The 19,290-nt window shown below is 42.5% G+C and overlaps 2 protein-coding genes across 9 annotated transcripts in view; one reads left to right on the top strand and one right to left on the bottom strand.

Moving 5' to 3' along the window:
• LOC106743066 (neuromedin-U receptor 2-like) overlaps positions 1-11,955 on the top strand; it is a 40,701-nt gene extending 28,746 nt beyond the window's left edge. For 5 of the 8 annotated variants that reach the window (XM_014616567.1, XM_014616570.1, XM_014616572.1 and 2 more), the window contains 3 exons: positions 4,926-5,143; positions 7,564-7,993; positions 8,977-11,955. In XM_014616567.1, the coding sequence (XP_014472053.1) occupies positions 4,926-5,143; positions 7,564-7,993; positions 8,977-9,218 (890 nt within the window). In that variant the 3' untranslated portion in view covers positions 9,219-11,955. The remainder of the gene's footprint in view (positions 1-4,925; positions 5,144-7,563; positions 7,994-8,976) is intronic. The other 3 variants (XR_001374313.1, XR_001374312.1, XM_014616573.1) reach the window with 3 other exon arrangements.
• Positions 11,956-12,040: 85 nt separating this feature from the next.
• On the bottom strand, positions 12,041-17,334 carry LOC106743047 (glutathione S-transferase-like). The gene is made up of 9 exons (XM_014616540.1): positions 17,249-17,334; positions 16,842-16,985; positions 16,151-16,318; positions 15,281-15,420; positions 14,604-14,771; positions 13,555-13,642; positions 12,907-13,044; positions 12,586-12,725; positions 12,041-12,494 (listed from the first exon to the last, which is right to left on the bottom strand). The coding sequence occupies exons 2-9, from the start codon at positions 16,978-16,980 to the stop codon at positions 12,327-12,329; spliced, it is 1,149 nt and encodes a 382-aa protein (XP_014472026.1). The 5' UTR covers positions 16,981-16,985; positions 17,249-17,334; the 3' UTR covers positions 12,041-12,326.
• Positions 17,335-19,290: the final 1,956 nt, after the last annotated feature.

Here is a 19,290-nt window from a genome sequence, read left to right as displayed (position 1 = left end):
CCCCTCCCTCTCGTTAGCGCCAGGGTAAATTTCAAAATGTCAAAACGCGAAAGTTGCCCGCCGCTAACCGGCAAGATTGCGTCCGTCCCGCTCATAGCAACGTTGCGTGGATAACGTCGACGTGGATAGCGTCGCCACGAGTATCGGCCAGAGTGCGCAAACGTTTGCTTACAAGCCCGCCAAGTTTTTCCATTATCGCGGCCGGGCATTTGCGTGAGAGAATCGATCTCGAAACTTCTCGAAGTCTCGCGCGCGTGCCCCTTCGACCCCTCCCTCGCCCCTGCTTCTGCCGCATCCGTCACATCTGTTATCCTTTAATATCGTCCCCCAAGGACGGCGCGAATGAAGGCGCCGGGCGCAGCGGTTACCCCTTTTTTCACACATCATTCCCGCAATCCTCTTACCAAGTTCTGCGACTCCGCGGTGGGCCGAAGCAATCGGCGACGGCGATAACGTTTCTCCTCTTATTTTTCGCAATTGTTCGCGATCGAAACGCCGCCGTGTTTATCATTCCGTCCGCGCGCGCGAAGCGTAATTTGCCACGAGACGATCCCACGGCCTTCCCCGTCGAGACTTTAAACACACTTCTCGGATAAGCCGCGATATCCGCAGGATAAGACTCGGCTCGATGCGCGCGGCGATACACTCGGATATACCCGCGAGACTTATCGACACTTCAACCGCGCGATGTTTATTAAGTTGTTGATATTTTAAATACGTGCCAAAAAATATCGCTCCGCCCAACGGCAACCTTCAATCGCATCTGTCGAAAAAAAGTGTCGCGTTACTTATTATATTGTTTTAATAGTTTGAAAGGGAGCGTTATGTATATATATATATATACGAAGGTTGATCCAGAAATAAGGTTCCCATCAATTTTACAAATAGACAACATTGTTTATTCTCATAGAAATTTATATCGTTGGAAAGATGAAACTTTGCTCTATTTTTCTTTGACTTCATCGTCGCTCCGGAAGCGTTGGCCACCCAAGTGTTCCTTTAACTTGGGGAACAAGTGATAATGTGAACACTTGGGTGGCCAACGTTTCCGGAGCGACGATGAAGAGGTGAAACGCTTCCTCAACGGGTTGGCGGCGAAGTTCTACGACATTGGGATACAGAAATTGGAGCACCGTCTACAAAAATGCGTAGAAAAAGATGGCGATTATGAAGAAAAATAGAGCAAAGTTTCATCTTTCCAACGATATAAATTTCTATGAGAATAAACAATGTTGTCTATTTGTAAAATTGATGGGAACCTTATTTCTGGATCAACCCTCGTATATATATATATATATATATTTTTTTTTTACAGCATGTATTCTTCTTGTCTCCGAATTTTGATAATAATCGGATTTGTGGCTTGTATCTCGTATTTCGGTGCAAAAGTGTCTTTTCCCCGTCAGTAAACTCGGTTTCTGGACATTAAGGCGAACCTGTCACAATGACAAATTACTCGACGCGTCGTTTCCCCGCTTCTTCGAACAATCAGTAGATGTAACAAGTCCTTGACACGTAGACTCGGAGAATCCTGATAATACATTTATATCGTGTCAGTCGGAAAGTTCGGTTCGACCTCACGATAAATAGTGTATTACATACGTGGGTATCACGTATAATAATACGTAAAATAATACAAAGGGTCTTTGTTTGGCGGTCAAGGCGTAAACACGTGCCGACCGAGTCCGTTAGTGAAGCGCATATTTGTTCGAAGTCGCGATTCCTTCGGTAGTGTCCGGTATATATCGGAATACTTGAATCAGACTTAACCTATATTTTCCAACAAATCACCTAATCGACTATCATAATAAACAGTCTAATTTACTTCCGATAATTTAAGTTTTCGCGGGATGTGGAAAAATACTTAAATTGCATTCCGCGTCCTAAACTTAAATTAGCGCCGCATCCCTTGTGGATTTGTTCCCGACGTTTCGTGAATATTTCAGTTCACCTCTTCGGAGTGAGGAACGACCCGAAGCTGAACTTTACTCCTACCTTGGCTTTGATTCGATTCTACTTTGATCCTAATTTACTACTACTTCGGTCTTGAAGATGTCTTAATATTATGCTTCCCCTGTTTTAGAGTCGAAATAAGTTGTTCAAGCAATAAAATTTAATTTGTAGAATTCAAAGTTCGAAAGAAACTAATAAGCATCAATATATCGTTAAAGTGTGTTTTTATTGGTCTGCAGAATCGAAATTTCAACTCAGGAGAAGAAGGAATACGGTAACGCGGAGAGCAGTGCTGACAACAACTGCTACAACGTTTCTCTGTCGGAATATCGGCGAAGGATTGCCGAGAATGACGGTTATCCGACTGACGTGCAATTCGCTTCCGTTGAATACGATCGAGTCAAACTTGCCACGAAAGTCGAACTGAACTTTTGACCGACTCGACGAATACGTAATCGCGATACTTCGAGCGTGTTCTCTCCACTGCACGGTGATCTGAGAGTAAAAATTTGTGGCCAGAATTCTAAAATCTCGATAAAAACGACGCTTTATATACAGAAAGCGTCTTTAAAGAGGAAAGGTAATTACTTGTAAATGATTCGACGATTTATCTAATTTTTTTTTTTTCCAAATAAATACGAAATAACCCTATTTTCTTAAAAATAGCTTCTCCCAAATGATGCGTCATTTCTTCTTTCGCGGTATCCTTGAATAGAAAAGGGATTGACATAATTTTTAGGAGGCTTTCACGTCATTTAGTCGAACATTTCCCCAGCGCCGTGTCGTTGCACCGGCCATTCATACGGCCGTTATCTCACAGCGAGTCCCCCGTTCATTTCTCCACCTCCGGCGGAGAATTTTAACCTCGCCTCGGCTGGATCCAGAATCCTCGGGTCGCGCGACCTTTCCCCGAGCTCTCGGTCGCGCTGATAGCTCCTCGGAGATTTTTAAGCGTGCGTTATACCGAGCCCCTCCTCCGCCATCTTCTTCCCCGTCGTCTCCCTTTCCCATCCGCGGCGGAGAGAACAACAATTACCTGGAATTTATTCGCGGTACGTACGCGAGTCGGGCCGGCAACGTGAGAAAATCTGCCCGAAACTCTGCCCGCGAGGCCGGTCCACGTCTCACGGGGAAATGAGAACGCGTGGGAGAGCCTCTCTCTGACTACCCACGGGAATCAAGCTTCTCCGGCTTCCCGACGACTCGTAAATTCTTACCTCGTTTAACATTTATGTTATTTATGTCCCTGATGGTAAAAGAAGCCGGAGAAAGAAAACGCTCCTTAAACGCGAATTAACGTGGTTCCTCTCTCTCTCTCTCTCTCTTTCTCTCTCTTCTCACGTGTCACTCGCGTTCGGCGAGACGCGCGCTTATTTATAAGAATATATCTTCCGATAGTCGAGAAATTCTCGATATCCCATGGGCTTTGGCGCGAGATAAACGCGCACGAATCCTTCATCAGCCCGCTGTTGCGGGATAAAATCCCCCCCTGAATTCCGCCGAATATTCCGAACGAATGAGACGGTGGTATATCTCTCCCTCTCACGTCCTTCTACCTGACATGTATCACGAAGATCTCTCCGAACGAAATCTCGAATCTCCCATACACGGGTCTCTCCCCTTCCCCGAAAAAGCCGACAGTACACAGCGCTCCGACAGAGTCAGGGATGCGGAAACACAACGAGCAGAGACGTAATAAAAGTTCATTTTCTCGATGGGCACCAGTGAAGTCGCGGGACGAGGAGACACCTGCCAGAGCAGCAGCCAAATGAAGGCAAACGGCCCCCTGTGATGAATTTACGACGTCGTGTCGGCGACGATTTGTCTCAATGCGCACTCGAAGATCGGGACGGAGCTCGCAGCGCGAACTTGTTAATCCGAAAAGACTGGTTTCGCGGTCAATAGAGGAGCCGATAAAATCAAGCAAACGGCGGCGTATCTCGAATTATGTCTAACGTATTTTTAATAATTCAATTAAGCCGTACAGCGCATAATTTTAATCGCATCTAAAAGGATTAGTCCCACGGGGAACCGATAAAACGAGGAGCGAAAGGTCGATGTATCTACAGCTACATTTACGCGGCATATATTTCCGATTTAATTCAATTGAGACGCATACAACGCATAATTAATCGCGTCGAGAAAGATCGATTTCACTGCGAACGAAGGGCCGACAGAACGATAAAACGATGGCGAATAATAACCCATCTCGAATTACTTGCTCCGATCTTCGACGATTCAATTATCAGTCGAGCTTTTGTACACAATCAACGATAATCCGTGACACGGTAAGCGTAGAACGCGATCTATCGGGTCTCGGAATTGATACTAATAACGCCGGTTGGTGGAACGTCTCGAGAAATGCCGCGGCATCCGATTGGGAATTGAATTTCCCCGACGAATCTACGAACCACGGTCGTCATTATCCGTTCCTTCTCTCGCGGTGATCCAATTTGAATTTTTTACCGGCTGGACAATTGCGAGGGGCGTCGCACGCGAGACGTTGGCCGAAGCTTCATAGAGACTCATCGGCGCGAGTTCCCGAACTTTTTCCCGTTCCCGATGCTCGGATTAAAAGCTTCCATCGTGTGGTAGCGTCTCGTTCACGAGGAATCTCTCATAATTAAAATCATCAGCGAAAACTCACGGAAGTACCTCCTGCGCTCTCCAGCTTTCCACTTAACGAGAATGTCCGGCATTACGCTTTCTCTCTCTCTCTCTCTCTCTCGCTCTCTACAAATTGAGAAGCGTAAATAAATCCCAATTAAGACACCAAGTTTCATTTCGAGCGATTTACTTATTCTATTTGGCACGATTTATTTCGCACTCTTTATCTTGCGCGGCGGTTAATCAGAGAGCAAGGTAAATTCGTTTCACTTTGCTCTCTCTTTCTCTCTCTCTCTTTGCCCACGACCGACCGGCCGACCGACCTTTGGCTTCGACCTAACTGAATCCCGTTCTCATTCATACAGTCGCAGTGGTGGTGGCCTTCTTCATCTGCTGGGCGCCTTTTCACGCCCAGAGGCTGCTGGCCGTATACGCTCAGAACAACAATGAGCCGCCGGAGGACGCCTTGGTGACCGTATACACCACGATCACATACGTGTCGGGGGTGTTGTACTATCTATCCACCACAGTCAACCCGCTCCTCTACAATATCATGTCTAATAAGTTCAGGGAAGCCTTTAAGGTGAGTTCTCTCTCAGACTCTCTCGGAACGGTAACACGGGATTTAATTGATTAATCTTTGATCTCTGTAAGCCGATTTGCCGATCGAGCAATTATGCTCTCGCATGAAAATCCGAGACGCGCCTCTGGTAGTGATCAAAGTAGACAGTTAAAGTAAATATAAAGTGGGTGTATGAATGAAACGTGATCTGAAGTAAATATAAAGTAAGGTTACATGTAACACGATTAAAAATATAATTGAACATATATAATTGCAAGAAGTATGATAAATAATGTAATATAATGTAATTGGTATAATTTAAGTGTGTCGAATTTTTAGCCATACTTCTCTTATCAAATCTTTTATCAAATCTCTTATCAAATCTTTTATCGATAGTAGCGACACATGAAATATTTCATCAAGAAGTTTCCAGTATCTCGTTATCTATTAATTTCTATCAGGCTTTTAGGTAATTACCTGATTCCGCATCTGCAAAAAGGTTTGAGCCAATGAAGTCATCGGCGATCCGATGAACTTTTGCAAATTAATATATAATATATATAATTCATATTTTTTATTAGATCTTTATATTATAAAAAGTTTTACATCATATATTCATATTATATCTTCGAAATATGTTTCTTCCAATATACCTATATATTCGTATTTATTATTATTTATACTACAATTTATATTAGTTTTAATGCATTTTACACAATTTACATACGCAAAAACAAAGTTTGGTTCAATTTACCTGAAGTAAATCAAACGCGTTTCGGTGGAGAGAATTCCTTGTTTTCATTAGTCAAATTTAATTCTGATAACCAAAAAATGCTGTTTTTAAAACCAAATTATATTATACTATTAAATGATGAAATTTCATATAATTATATTCAATTGTATAATTTCATATAATTATATATAATTGTATAAAATTTTACTTCACATAATTATATATATTATTTTTATATCAGGGGAAGTAAACAGAAATAGGTTGCGGACCTGCCTTATACCTTGGACCTACGTCGATTTCGGCTCTTTATCTCGCGAGTTCTCGTTTCGTTAATGTATTAGGTTGGTGCGTATGAAATGTCGCATTCTCTTTACATGCGGACGTTTTCCTCCCTGTTTTCGTTATACTTTTGTATTTGGCATAACCTCATTCATACTCGTATTGTCCATTGCCAGAGACTCATTTCAACAAAATAGGTTTTCTCGAAGGTCTTCCCTTTTTTATTTCTTTTGAGTTTATTACCGATATGAATTCTGCCGACATTCGCGTCATTTTCTTATATGAGTACAAACTTGGTAATAGTGCTGCAAAAGCTGCACGCAACATAAACCAAGCGTTTGGGGAGAATACGGTTAACAATCGGAAAGTGCAGCGTTGGTTCGAAAAATTTCGGACTGGCGATTTTTCACTGCAAAATGAGCCGCGCGGAAGACCCAAAACGTCTGTGAATAATGATGACCTGAAGGCTCTAGTGGAAGCGGATCCAGCCGTATCCACGAGGGAACTTGCTATCAGGATGAAAGTTGACCATACAACGATATTGAGACACCAAATTGTACTCCCATCGCTTGTGAATCGGCATGGCCCGCTACTGCTCCATGACAACGCTCGGCCGCACACATCGCACAAAACAATTGCGAAACTGAACGAACTGGAATATGAAGTTTTGCAGCATCCACCATATTCACCGGATCTCTCGCCGACCGATTTTCATTTTTTCAAGCATTTAGAGCTGTTTTTAAGAGGCAAACACCATGAAAATGAAGACAGTCTAAAAAACTCGATATCAGAGTTTATTAATTCTAAAGACCAAAATTTTTTTAAGACAGGCATCTACGCTTTAAAATCTCGTTGGGAGAAGTGTATTGAAGCGAATGGAGCATACTTTGATTGAATAAACAGCTTTTGAAGAAAGATATACAGTTTTATATAATCACTTAAGAATCCGACATTTCATATGCACCAACCTAATAATAATCCATTGTGTTTACCGCCAGAATTCTTATCTATGGCGAGCCGGAGGACACCTTGGTGATCGTATACACCAAACTCACATACCTGTCGGGGGTGTTCTGCTATCTGTCCATCACCGTCAACCCGCTCCTCTACAATATCATGTCTAACGCCATGGGCCCACATGACCAACCAAGTCGACATGGGTCCAAGGTATACACAGCACCTTCCCCTCTATATATAGATTTTATATAATTGTCTATAATTACATAAAATCATATATATATATATATATATACATATATAATTACACATAATTATACATAATCGCTCGCTGCCTGGAATCTCGACAACTCGGGAACGGCGTCGTGCGGGCGTCCTCTCGCGAATCCGTTCTCCCGACGATTCTCTCTCTCTCTCTCTCTCTCTCTCCTTCGCTCCTTCCTCACCCTTTCGCCCTCTCTCTCGCACACAGTCGATGCTGCCGAAGCGCTGCGTGCGGAAATGCTCGTCGCAGAGGAGCAGCCCCCGGCGGCCGACTTACAGCAGCCTGTCGAGGTGCCAGCGTTCCCTGAAGTACCGCATTGACGATATCCAGCCGTCGCCCTCGATATCCGTGAGCGACGAGCAGCAACGCTCGTCGCATTTCGGCGCACCGGCGAACGCCAACTCCTGCGAGCTGAATGGCCTGGCGTCGCGCGCCGGTGAGACCCGGGCCGTCCACCAGCCGGCGAACAGGGAGATCGGCGGCTACCGGGAATGCGCCAGAAGCATGTCCAGGGGCTCCGACAGTAGTCAGCTCACCATGATGACATCGATAAGCAAACTGAACGAGGCCACCAACAACGTCGGGGCGAACGAGTGCCTGCTGAAGATACACCGTTCCCCGAAAGCTGTTACTTTAGGTAACGTCTGTTTGCGTTCCGGCGACCCCAATCGGTCTACACGAGCTGTTACGACCGTCTCCGACGGCTTCGTATCGTCGGTGACGCCAACGGCGCCAGCTCTCTCTCTCTCTCTCTCTCCTTCTCTTTCTCTTTCGCACGTTTTCGTATTTACCTAATTAATTGACGGCTCCTCAGGACGAGACAAGGGACGGGTGTCTTGGCGCGTTTCCCGCTCTCTTTCTCTCTCCGCACGTACTCGTGTTTACTCACTCTCGAAATGTTATCTCGAGTACGAAGTGTGGAGAAGTAAGTACGGTGTGCGGCCTCGGATGCGATTTACCGAATTAGGGTGCTACATACTACTAGAAGAGCTGTCGAGATGTCGGGACGCTCTCGCTCTCTCGTGTGAAACTTGGGAGATTGATCCGCGGAGACGAGAATGAGAAGATGAAGCGGGAGTGAGGGGGGAGCAAGTTGCGCGTGTGTAATGTCGTACGCGCGATTAGGGGAGACATTGACGCCTGGTCCTGAGGAAGTTCACGAGCGAATTCGTCGGAATGAGAAGCGGGAGATCTCATCCGTGGGGAACGTATGCTCTCAATTTTATCGTTCCGCCGGGAAGCAAGCGCTTCCCACGTGCGCCGTCAGTATAGAGAATTTGCCGAAGAATAGAGATTTTTTTTGTTATATTGCCAAATTTAGCATTTCACGAAATGTTCACGAGATTTCGGCAACGCGTCCGCGAAGGACGCGGCGCTAACTCGAAAAGCAAGAAATTGATGATCTCGCATATCATTATTTATTTACATTATTATTACCATGATATTTCGCAAAAGTTCGCCGGATCGTCGATAATTGGCTCCGAAGATGAGAAACTTCGCGGAGACGCGGAATTAGACGATCGATCAGACAATTATTTAGAAACTGGTAGAAAGAATCAGCAACACTCCCGCTCACGGTGTTATTATCTGGTGATATTCTCAGCACTGTCGCATTTCCAGCAGGGATCCTCACCGAGAGGCTCGGCTTCGGTGCGAAAGGATTCTTCGCGCATCATCGGAAGTTGCCGGCAACCAGCCCGAACGTAGCGCCGGCGATGTCGCCTCGGTTCCGCAGTCACCCGAGCATCGAGAGCGCCAACACGATCAGCAACTCCAGCCTGCAGGACCTCGACGAGACCGAGTTCACCGGATCCGAGCTCGCCCGATACATGGGCGAGCTGAACTTTGACCTCGTCACCTGACATCCGCTCTCGACGAGGGAACGTCGTCTCTCGAATTAGACGTCGCCGGCTCCGAGACTGGACATACTCAACGCGCGATTCCGAATCCTGACTGACTCTCAGCCGTGAGGATCATGACACTCGACTCACTGTCGAGTACTGTCCAGTACTGTCAGGTACTTTCAAGTACTGTCAGGTACTGTCAATTATTCTCAGATATACTGTCAAGTACTGTCAAATACTGACAAGTACTGTTAGGTATTGTCAAGTACTGACAGGTACCGTCAAGTATTGTCAAGTACTGTCAGATACTATGAGTTATTGTCAAGTACTGTCAAATACTGTCAGATATTGTCCAATACTATCAAGTACTGTCAAGTACCGTCGAATATTGTCAAGTACGGTGCGGTCAAAGATGGTATTATGTCCCACGCTTGTGTCCACAACGTGACAGTGTATATGTGTGTGTGTGTGTCGTCATTGTCGAAAGTGTTAAGCAACTTCACATCGTCGAACCTGGACAAGTTTGTTGCTCGTCGCGAACGTATCGCGAATTTTCACACGAACAATGCGGGATACAATTTCGGCGATGCCGAAAGACGATCGTGGCGAATCGTGGCGATTATCACGCTGTCCCTGAAGAACAGTCACTCATGAACTCATCGCGGGTTGAGAAGGGAAAGGTGCTTATTCGAATATTTTGATAATGAAGGAATTTAAATGAATAGCGGCATGCAAAAATTACGGGGGAACCTACAGGAAGTTGTCGTTCGAGTCTTGGGATGAGTCTGAAGGGGGAATACTTACGCGTGTTCAGAATTCTGTGCGAGCATCGGAGCAAGGAGATATTCGAGTAAGAGAGAGAGAGAGAGAGAGAGAGAATTCCTCGTGGATTCCGTGAATTACAACGCGAATAGGACGGTAAGCCCGCGCGCCGTTACTTCATATCCGAAGCAAAGGCGTAATCTTCGCGACTGTAATAGCCGTTTAACCAGTCGTTGATCGTTTTAATCCTCCACGGTGGTCTGAAAGTTAAAATTTCCGGCCAAAATTTTTCATCCTGGTAAAAATGACTTTTCATAGAAAATGTCTATAAAGGGGAAAACTAATTACTAACTATTTGTGCACGTGATTCAACATTTATCTCGAATTTTTTTCAAATAAATACAAATTAATGCAAAATAAATGCAAATTAACTTCTAATCTAACATCTTATGAATAGCTTCTTCCAAAGGGCATTTCTTCTTTTGCGATATTCCCGAATAGGAAGAATGATTCACATCATTTTGGGAGGGACTTCGTATCATTCAGCCGAGTATTTTTATCTTCTGATCCTCTCCAAATCTCATGCAGACGTCCGAGAGGACGCCTTATATGGTTTTAAGAGGCCAGTTATTTTCAAGAGATGCAGAAAGGGGCAAAACGAATATAACGGACCTTGATAGTGTAAAACGTTGACGATTACTACACAACTGTAGTACATTTTTTTTTAAGAAAATTTCTGAAACTATCAAAACTTTTCCAGGCAACATTGGCAAGGAAACATTTTTCCATCCGTAAGGGTTACGTTTGTTTTGACCAAAAATCTCGTTATTATTATCTCGCTTCGGAAATAAGATGAACACAGCGTAAAATCTGAAATTGTTTACCTCGCGGCATGTATTTTTAACATATTAAATATACATAATGCTGCTTTCATCACCTTTTAAAATAACATAATATGTAGCAGAATTTCGACAGGGTGACAAACGCGACTAAAAAGTTACACCTTTGAATAAGCGATATTTTCAGCATCACATTCATCGACGAGCGATGAGGGAATAATAAATGATAACAATTTACAATTATTTGTCTGTAGGACATCGTAAAAAGCTGCGTTTACGCGTCAACTCGGGGGTGAAACTTGAAAGGAATGGCTTCCGGCTAAGGGATATCAATCTCAGACCACCGTGCTCGGTGAGAGGAGGGACCTCCTCGCGGAGGAGGCGACAAATGTAAAAACAAGATTCGCCCAACGTTCCCGATGACTCGCGTCCGGATGGTGCGATAAATTTCAAAGAATCGTCGGCTCAACGCGCCGAGCAGCTTCTCGCTTTCTTCGTCCGTCGTGGATATTTATATATCACGCGCGAAACGGCGCGCGAGCGCTTTTGATTTCTGCGATTTCGCGGCGAGATCGCCGGTCTGAGACGCGATCGAGAGATCGCTCGTGCGGCGCGCTTGTATAAAGCCTCTACCGACTTATTTATTTGCGTTATTATCGTGAGAGCGATGTTAGAAGAAGAGCCAGTCAGCGTAAGTCAAGCTCCTCGTCGTGCATTTCGAGGGAGACCTCGGCATTTATTTTTCTACGCGTCGTATATGCGTCGTGGTGACCGAGAGAAAGAGAGAGAGAGAGAAAGAGAGAGTGTGTGTGTGTGTCTCTCTCGTCTCGTCGTTCGGTCGACAATAAGTACGTCCGCACGTCGTTTCCGTTTGCATAAGCTGTACACAATATGAGCGTACGATTTGTTAAATAAAAATATGTAGCGACTCTGTCCGTTTCAATGCACTCCAGCACACGGAGAAAAGGATTTCTTTGGATTTAACATTTCTATTTATTTGACGAAAATTTGTTTCGTATAGAAACAACATGTACGGGAGATTATTTGTTTGAGTAAAAATCTTGTCACCTCAAACAAGAACGCGGTATTTCCACCCAGCAAGCAATCCAACACGGAAACAAGCATCGCTGGCCGATAGCTTTTGCTTGTAGCCACGGTTAGCGGCGTTTCGTTAAGCGATGCATCGCCAATTAATGATTAAGTGTCTCAAGTGAGCTGTAGAGGAAAAGGATGGGAAAAAAGGCAGGAATGATGGAGCGAGGACTTTCCCGAGGATGATTTGATGCAAGTTTGCTCGACGAAATATCGATATTCTCTATATTTGTGATATAACAATATTAATTGTTGCGCGACGAAAATTAATTATTCCTCATTGTACCGCGAGCTGACAAAGCTTACTCCGAATTCACACGGCAGCACGTATTATCTTCTTTTACAGAACGGCAGGGGAGCTTCAGAAGGGACGGTATCGATGATAACGAGTAACGCAAACAAAGGAGATAAGTACTAAAAATAATGGTTTGACTTAATACAGCGCTTTGGGACGCTTCTCGAGGTAGGCTTTAACATTCGGGAGGGCGTGAACTTTGTCCACCAGTTTCTTCAATTCAGGATGATCCTTGTTCAGATCCATCGTCAAGAACGCGTTTAAATACTCGGTGTAGGCTTCGTATGTGAAATCCACCCACGATAACTGAAAAGGCGACAATTTCTTGCTCCAATGGTAATAATAATAATAATAACAACAATGACATAATAATAATAACAGCAACAAATCGCGTTACCTTGCCGCGGACGAAGTAGCCGCCGTTCTCCTTGACTTGCTCCTCGAATTTTCGGAGACAGAACGGCAGCTTTTCAAATGCGATCTCATTGAACTTCTCTTTGACGACGGGGTCCTTCTTCCAGCGGAAGTTGGCCAGAGCTGTCAGGTGAATCACCGTGTCGAAATTCAATCACGTCGTAGAAAGACAGAACAGCGGAAATGGGAGAAAGAGTGACTCGGATCATTTTGTTCTGCATAATTAATGATCTACCTCATTCCGTATGATTGATCTCATCATTATTTGTAAAAGCCGCACAATAATCTTATTGAGATTATCTACCTGCTTTCTGTCTCGGCCAATCTGCAATGTCGATTCGATCATCTTCGAATTCGATGCCGCCATAGTGAAACATATACCTGATCGACTCTGCGAGGCCGGTCACATTGAAATATATGAGCTTATAGGTTGACATGTTTTCTGCAAAAATTACACAAATATGTTTAGAGATTTTTATTCACGATAAATATACAATAAACCATTGACATCGACATCACATTGAGTTTTAACGTAATATTAATTATAACTTCACGCACATACACATATACGCGCACGCACGCACGCACACACAGTTATAATCATATTATAACTCATATTGCAAATTTCACGTTTGCACGCTTATTTAAACTGCCGTTACGTAAAACGTCTCCATCTTCTAAGAATCGCACGTTCAATTTGAAGAAGCGAAGTATAAAGTAAAAATGCAATAAAGTACGACATTTAATTACATTATAGTCTTTAGTATACTCGGTTGAAGATGGTATTAAGACCTGCGCGTGATGATTAAACACGAACGAAAATAAAAATTTCCGACAATTACGTCAAGTCCCAAGTAATTAGTTAATGTTAAACCCGTCATCCGCGAGGTGTCGCGCTGTGCCACCTCGTTCTCGATGAGCTATACGCGATACCAGCGTTTAAACTACTTACTTCTTTTTCCTTGCGAACCACCTGCCAGGAGAAGGACGATGAAAAAATTCGGAGACTCCTGCGGGATGTATCGCGCAGGATAAGCAATTTAGCCGCAATCCGTTACGTCAACAGAATTGTCCCTTTTACCGTATATCTATTTGTTATACTTTAAAATATATCGGTAGTTCGGTACACCGCAGATCAACTGTCCTATCTCGTTTATGACTTTTAACCTGCCTGCACAGTTGCATTATTCCTGGTTATTTCCGTCCTATCGCACTTTTCTTATCTGCAATGATACAGAGCGAAGTGAAGCCGCTTTATGAAATATGACATAATTAGCAAAATCCGGGACGGACAGCTCGGAATTCGCCGCCAATTATAAATTGACTAAAGTGCACCGCAGGAAAAAGGGAAGTACAAGAGTATCCGAGTCGAAATTTTGTTCCAACACTAAGTCTACTTGGTTCTACAATTAGTCTTCAAGTGGGGAAAACGGAAATAACTCTCTCATTTGTAGCATCAAAGGAGCGTGACTGTTCTTGCTCCTTGGATGCCGCAACGGTAATTTAGACTTCCTGGAAGGGAAATTTTAAATTCCACATTAAGTCTTCAAATGGAAGAAGTGGAAATAACTTCTCATTTGCGGTATCAAAGGAGCACAATAGAAGATCTTTGTAGACTTAGTGTTGAACTTTGTAGACTTAGAGTAGAACTAAAATTTTGACTCGGATTAGGAGGACGCAGGACGGATTTCCTAAACGAGGACAAAGAAACAAGACATTCTCGAAGGTGATACGATGCAAATTTAATTGACGAAATTCATTATTCCTCTACATACATCGTGTAACAATGTTAACACATTTATTACGTTTTGCAGATTGGCTGTTTAAAGTTACGTCGTAAATTTCGTAAGCTTGTTGTCTTCTCTTACGGAACGTCGACGGCGGGAAAAATTTTGTAAAGATAACCACGATAACGGTATACGACATACGACGATAACAATATACAACAAATTTTGAAGTCGAAGACGGCAAATAAAAAATTGCAAATCGGTTTATAATTTAGAACATCATCTCCTTGGAACGTTTCTCAAGATAAGCTTTAATGTTGGGAATGGCGTGAACTTTGTCGACCAATTTCTGCAATTCCGGATGATTCTTGTTTACGTCGTTACCACAGAACTCAGTAAACATTTGAGTGTACGCTGCGTACATGATATCCGCCCATGTCAGCTGAAAATGCAGAAATGTGCTTTTGTATCCGCGCAACGACACAATTGTAAATGCACGGAGAAGAAATCAGTCTGAAATCAATGATAGATAATTCTCATGTGTAAGCAAGAATATCATAAACGTCTTCTATAGAAGATTTTTAGTTTTGATTTCATTGAATTTTTATTCATGCAAGTATATTCTACTTAATTCAAGACTAAAAGTCTTCTCAAGAATATTATAATATGCCTGCTTACACATGAGAATATTATTGATTTAATAAGACTATTTTCTTCCCCCACGCGCGAAAATCACATTCAAGTACAATTTGACCGACGTTTGAGTGTTTTTGCAAAAATAACTGACAATCTGATTAACGCAAACGCGCACTTATGTAATATATATCTTTGCATCTGACTTGATTAATTTTTTATCGACGTTTCATCTGTTTTTATCTATATGTTATCGTCATTTATATTTCGGTAATCTGCGAGGCGTACCGTCGTACGCCAATGAACGAGAATCGTTACCTTGCCGCGGACGAAGTGGCCGTCGTTTCTCTTAACCTGCTCCTCGAACTTATCCAAAAAATAGGGCAGTTTTTCGAACGCAATTTTCTTGAGATTCTGCTTCATGATAGGCTCCTTTTCCCAATAGAAGGTGCCCAGAGCTGCGGGAAAAGTTCGCGTTGAAACTTTTATGTTCGTAGACACGAAGAAAAAGACACGAAGAGAGAGAGAGAGAGAGAGAGAAAGAGATACTTCAGAAAGAAAGAGAGAAAAGGGACAGCAGATGACAGCGCTTATTAACATTCGGGGATCGACTTTCTGAGAACGTGAATCACACGTCATGAAAGAAATAAGACGAACGCTAAAAAATTATAACACGAAGTGGGAAATGCAAGCAACGGAGTAGGAGTGAATAAATTTGAAGATACAAAGAAATAATAAAATGAAAAGGGAGGGAAGAACGTAGTGATTGGGAACGAATTGAACGTTCGGCGTAAAAACCTGTATGCAAGAAAAGAGATAGAGAGAAGAGAAGGGAGATGGCGGGGGAGTAGTGAACGACATAGAAAATGATGCGATAGAAAAGTGACGGGCGCGTATGATGATAAAAAATGCGCGACGATCGTCGCAGGAAACGTATAGATTGTTAATTTGATGCGGTCTTCGCTTCGCTGCCATGCTTCAGTGTGCCTGCGTGCCTCGAACAGGCGAGTTAAAACATTCCCGGCTTGTTCAACATGCCTGTGCTATCCCGATGAGTAATCTTTCATCATACTTTATTCAAAAGAGATCAAGCTCAAGCGTGTGTACACCGTTACGTAACAATGCTGCACACTATTGTCGCTGCACCGACCGTCGCAGGCTATCACACGCGCGACCATAGCGACCCACCTTGTCTCAAATCCTCTAAGGAGTCGACCGTGCCGTCGATCTCGAGAGCTTCAATCGCGTCATCACTGTAGAGGTTGCACTTCTTGGCGAGGTAGCGGGCGATGGCTCTGGACTGATTGTACATTTTGCCGTCGATCTCCAAGACCGGTAACTGCCGCAAGGGCATTTCTGTGCGGTAGCGGGTAAATTAAATGTATGACCGGCACACGGGAGTGAGAGAGACGTACGTATTTTCACGAGCAAAGTGAAAGTCGTCTCGCTAACCCGTATGTGATATTAATAATCGAGGAACGTTGGAACTGTGTGAAACTTGGAAGTATGAAAATTTTGCCAATAGTTGCTTTTTATCGGATTATTTTCAAATAATTTTCCCTTAGTTTTCGCGACGATCGCACGATTCCAGACTGACGAGGGCGGACATCGGCGGTCGAGGAGTCTGTTTTCCCGAAACGTCGAAAGTCATATTTTCTAACATCATGACATTTGGAATAGTCTGGACTTTGTATTTAAAAGCATTTCAATTGTGGCATAGAGAAACGTCTGTGTGACGGTGGCCTTGATTAAAAATCAGCATGTTCTTCGAGAAACTAGAATTTCAATAATCGTTTCAGACACTTCTCTCTCTAGTATATTATTGACCTGTGATTTGACCAAATTTATCAAAATTCGTTCAATCAGCGCGACAACATACCAGGTTTGAATTTCGGCCATTCGTTGAAGTTAAGGTGGACATCTTCGAATTTGGTACAGCCAGCATAATGGAACATGTATCTGATCGGCTCCGCGATGCCGGTCGCATTGAAATACGTCAACTTATATTTCTCCGGCATGTTTGCTGCAAAAATTGCACAATTACGTTTAAGCACGTCCTCACGACTGACGTATGATACACTCTAGACATCGATTTCGCATCTGACTGCTTAATATAATAACATTAATTATAACTACAAACACCAAATGTATTTATATCAAATATATTAAATTTCGCGTTTGCCTTGAAAAGTCATTTTAGAAAACAGAACCTGCTTAGATTATTCGCTCAATTCGAGAAAAGCGAAGTACGAGAAAAAAGGCGATACAAGTGAAATATTTAATTACTTTGTAGTCGGTAATTTGCTCGGTCAGGTATGCACACGCACACACAGTATCGAGGAGCGAAAGTGGCTGAGATGCGAGACTCGTGGTGGTTCGCCAACGACTGAAAATTCCATCCACGGCTGTAATATCACGGCTGGGCATTGAAAGATAGATACCACTTTATTATCTCTAGCACATGCAAAATTACTACTGAATAGACAAGCATACGGTCGCGCATATGCTCGAACGATCGCGACGATTACGACGATATTTTATGGCATGTAACGTTTTTAACTACGTAGTTCTTGATACTGTATACAACGTAATTGTTAATATTTGAAATATTATAATAATATTTATATGATATGATTTTAATATTTCGGAATATTATATTCTCAACATTATAACAGTTGAAAAACACTTATAAAATATTATGTCAAAATGTTTGTAAAATCCATGTAAAATCAGTGTTTCGAAAGACTGATTTAATGTTCACCGGGTACTTAGAACGCATTATTCGCAAAAAGTCTCGTTGACTTTCTTTTTATTTACTTTCTTTTCCACGGAGAAGGGATGTCAGGAAGACGTCGGCTGACACAAAAGTCACTTCGATCGGATCTCATCGTTGGTTGTTTCTTTGCAAGCATGCAAATTGTGACGATCGAAAGTCCTCCGTTTGTGATCATTCGATCGACGATAAGCGCACGCATGCTCTAAATTAGTGTCCCTAGTTCGTATAAACTGGGGTAAAAAGGCGACTTTATGAAAGGAAATGATTATAATATGAAAGGACGATTTGTTATGTATAAAAATATGGGCACGGCATATAAGCACAATTTTGTCTCTCTTATACTTAAAAATTTCCCGAACAGGCGTATCTTTGTTTTATCAGGCTAGTCTTATCAGGCACTTATCAGGAATGATGCGACAACTTCGATGTGAAGTCGCTTTGTATAATAATCAAGAATAATTAACAAGAATCGTGATGAAGTGTTTATTTCGTCAAGTTTTATCGATACCAACTATAAATTATCTAAAATGGGCCGAAGGAAGAAAACATATCAAGACAGGCAAATGGAAAAATGTTTTATAAGGGGTACACAGAAGTAAAACGTTCTCGCGGATAGTTCCTCGACGCATTTTTATTCAACAAAGTTCAGTGTTATTTTTACATTTAATAACGGCATTATCTCTTGCGCTGCAAATTGAGCGGTTCGAGTTAACCTTCGTTCAAACGCTAGCGTGTCGCCCGGTAAACAAGAAATTATTAACACAACGTTGTTACGATGACATTTTATAACACGTAACGTTTTCAAATATGTACTCCTCAGTGATGTACACAACGTTATTGTTAACAATATTTGATCGAAACAATTAAAAATAATATTTCTACACTATAACTTCAACATTTAGGAATATCATATTATCAAGCAGCAGCTGGAAAACATTTATAAAATATCATGTCAAAATTTTTATAAAATCCGTGTAAAAGCAATGTTTCAAAAGACTGATTTAATGTTTCTTACCTACCGGGTACTTTCTTTGACAGGACGTCGTGGCTGATGGGGAGTTCGCGAGGAACGACAATAAGTTCGAGGATGAAACATACGTACGATCGATATATCGACAATCGAAAGATGAATTTACGATTTTAATGCCAATCGCGCAATTAAAAGACTCTCGTGAGACGTACGGCATATAAAACGAATCTTTTTACTCGTTATTTTCGTTATCACGAAAACAGAGCCAGAAAGCAACCGGCCAGCCGCAAAATCTTATTGTACATTTCGCGCGAACCTCAGCATTCGTTTCTTTTTCCTTTGACTGAAAGTTTCTCGATTTAATCGACTAGTAACAAGCACGCCAACAAGCTGCGAACATACGTCTCTGTGATTTTTAGCAACTTTGTAACATAAACAATAATATCAAATGTATTTAAAATAAAATGTTTTATTTTATATCAATTTAGACCAATTAAAATGATTATCTAGGAGCATGCGACTCGCCTAGTAGAGTAAATGTTCGACCGTGTGTTTGTTAAAACAATTCCTTAAAAATTAAAT

This window comes from Dinoponera quadriceps, unplaced genomic scaffold (genome assembly GCF_001313825.1).
Source record: "Dinoponera quadriceps isolate SergipeBrazil2010 unplaced genomic scaffold, ASM131382v1 scaffold823, whole genome shotgun sequence".
NCBI classification, from domain to species: domain Eukaryota; kingdom Metazoa; phylum Arthropoda; class Insecta; order Hymenoptera; family Formicidae; genus Dinoponera; species Dinoponera quadriceps.
Note: the sequence above shows the minus strand (reverse complement) of the source record. Positions and strands in the feature narration are given on the sequence as shown.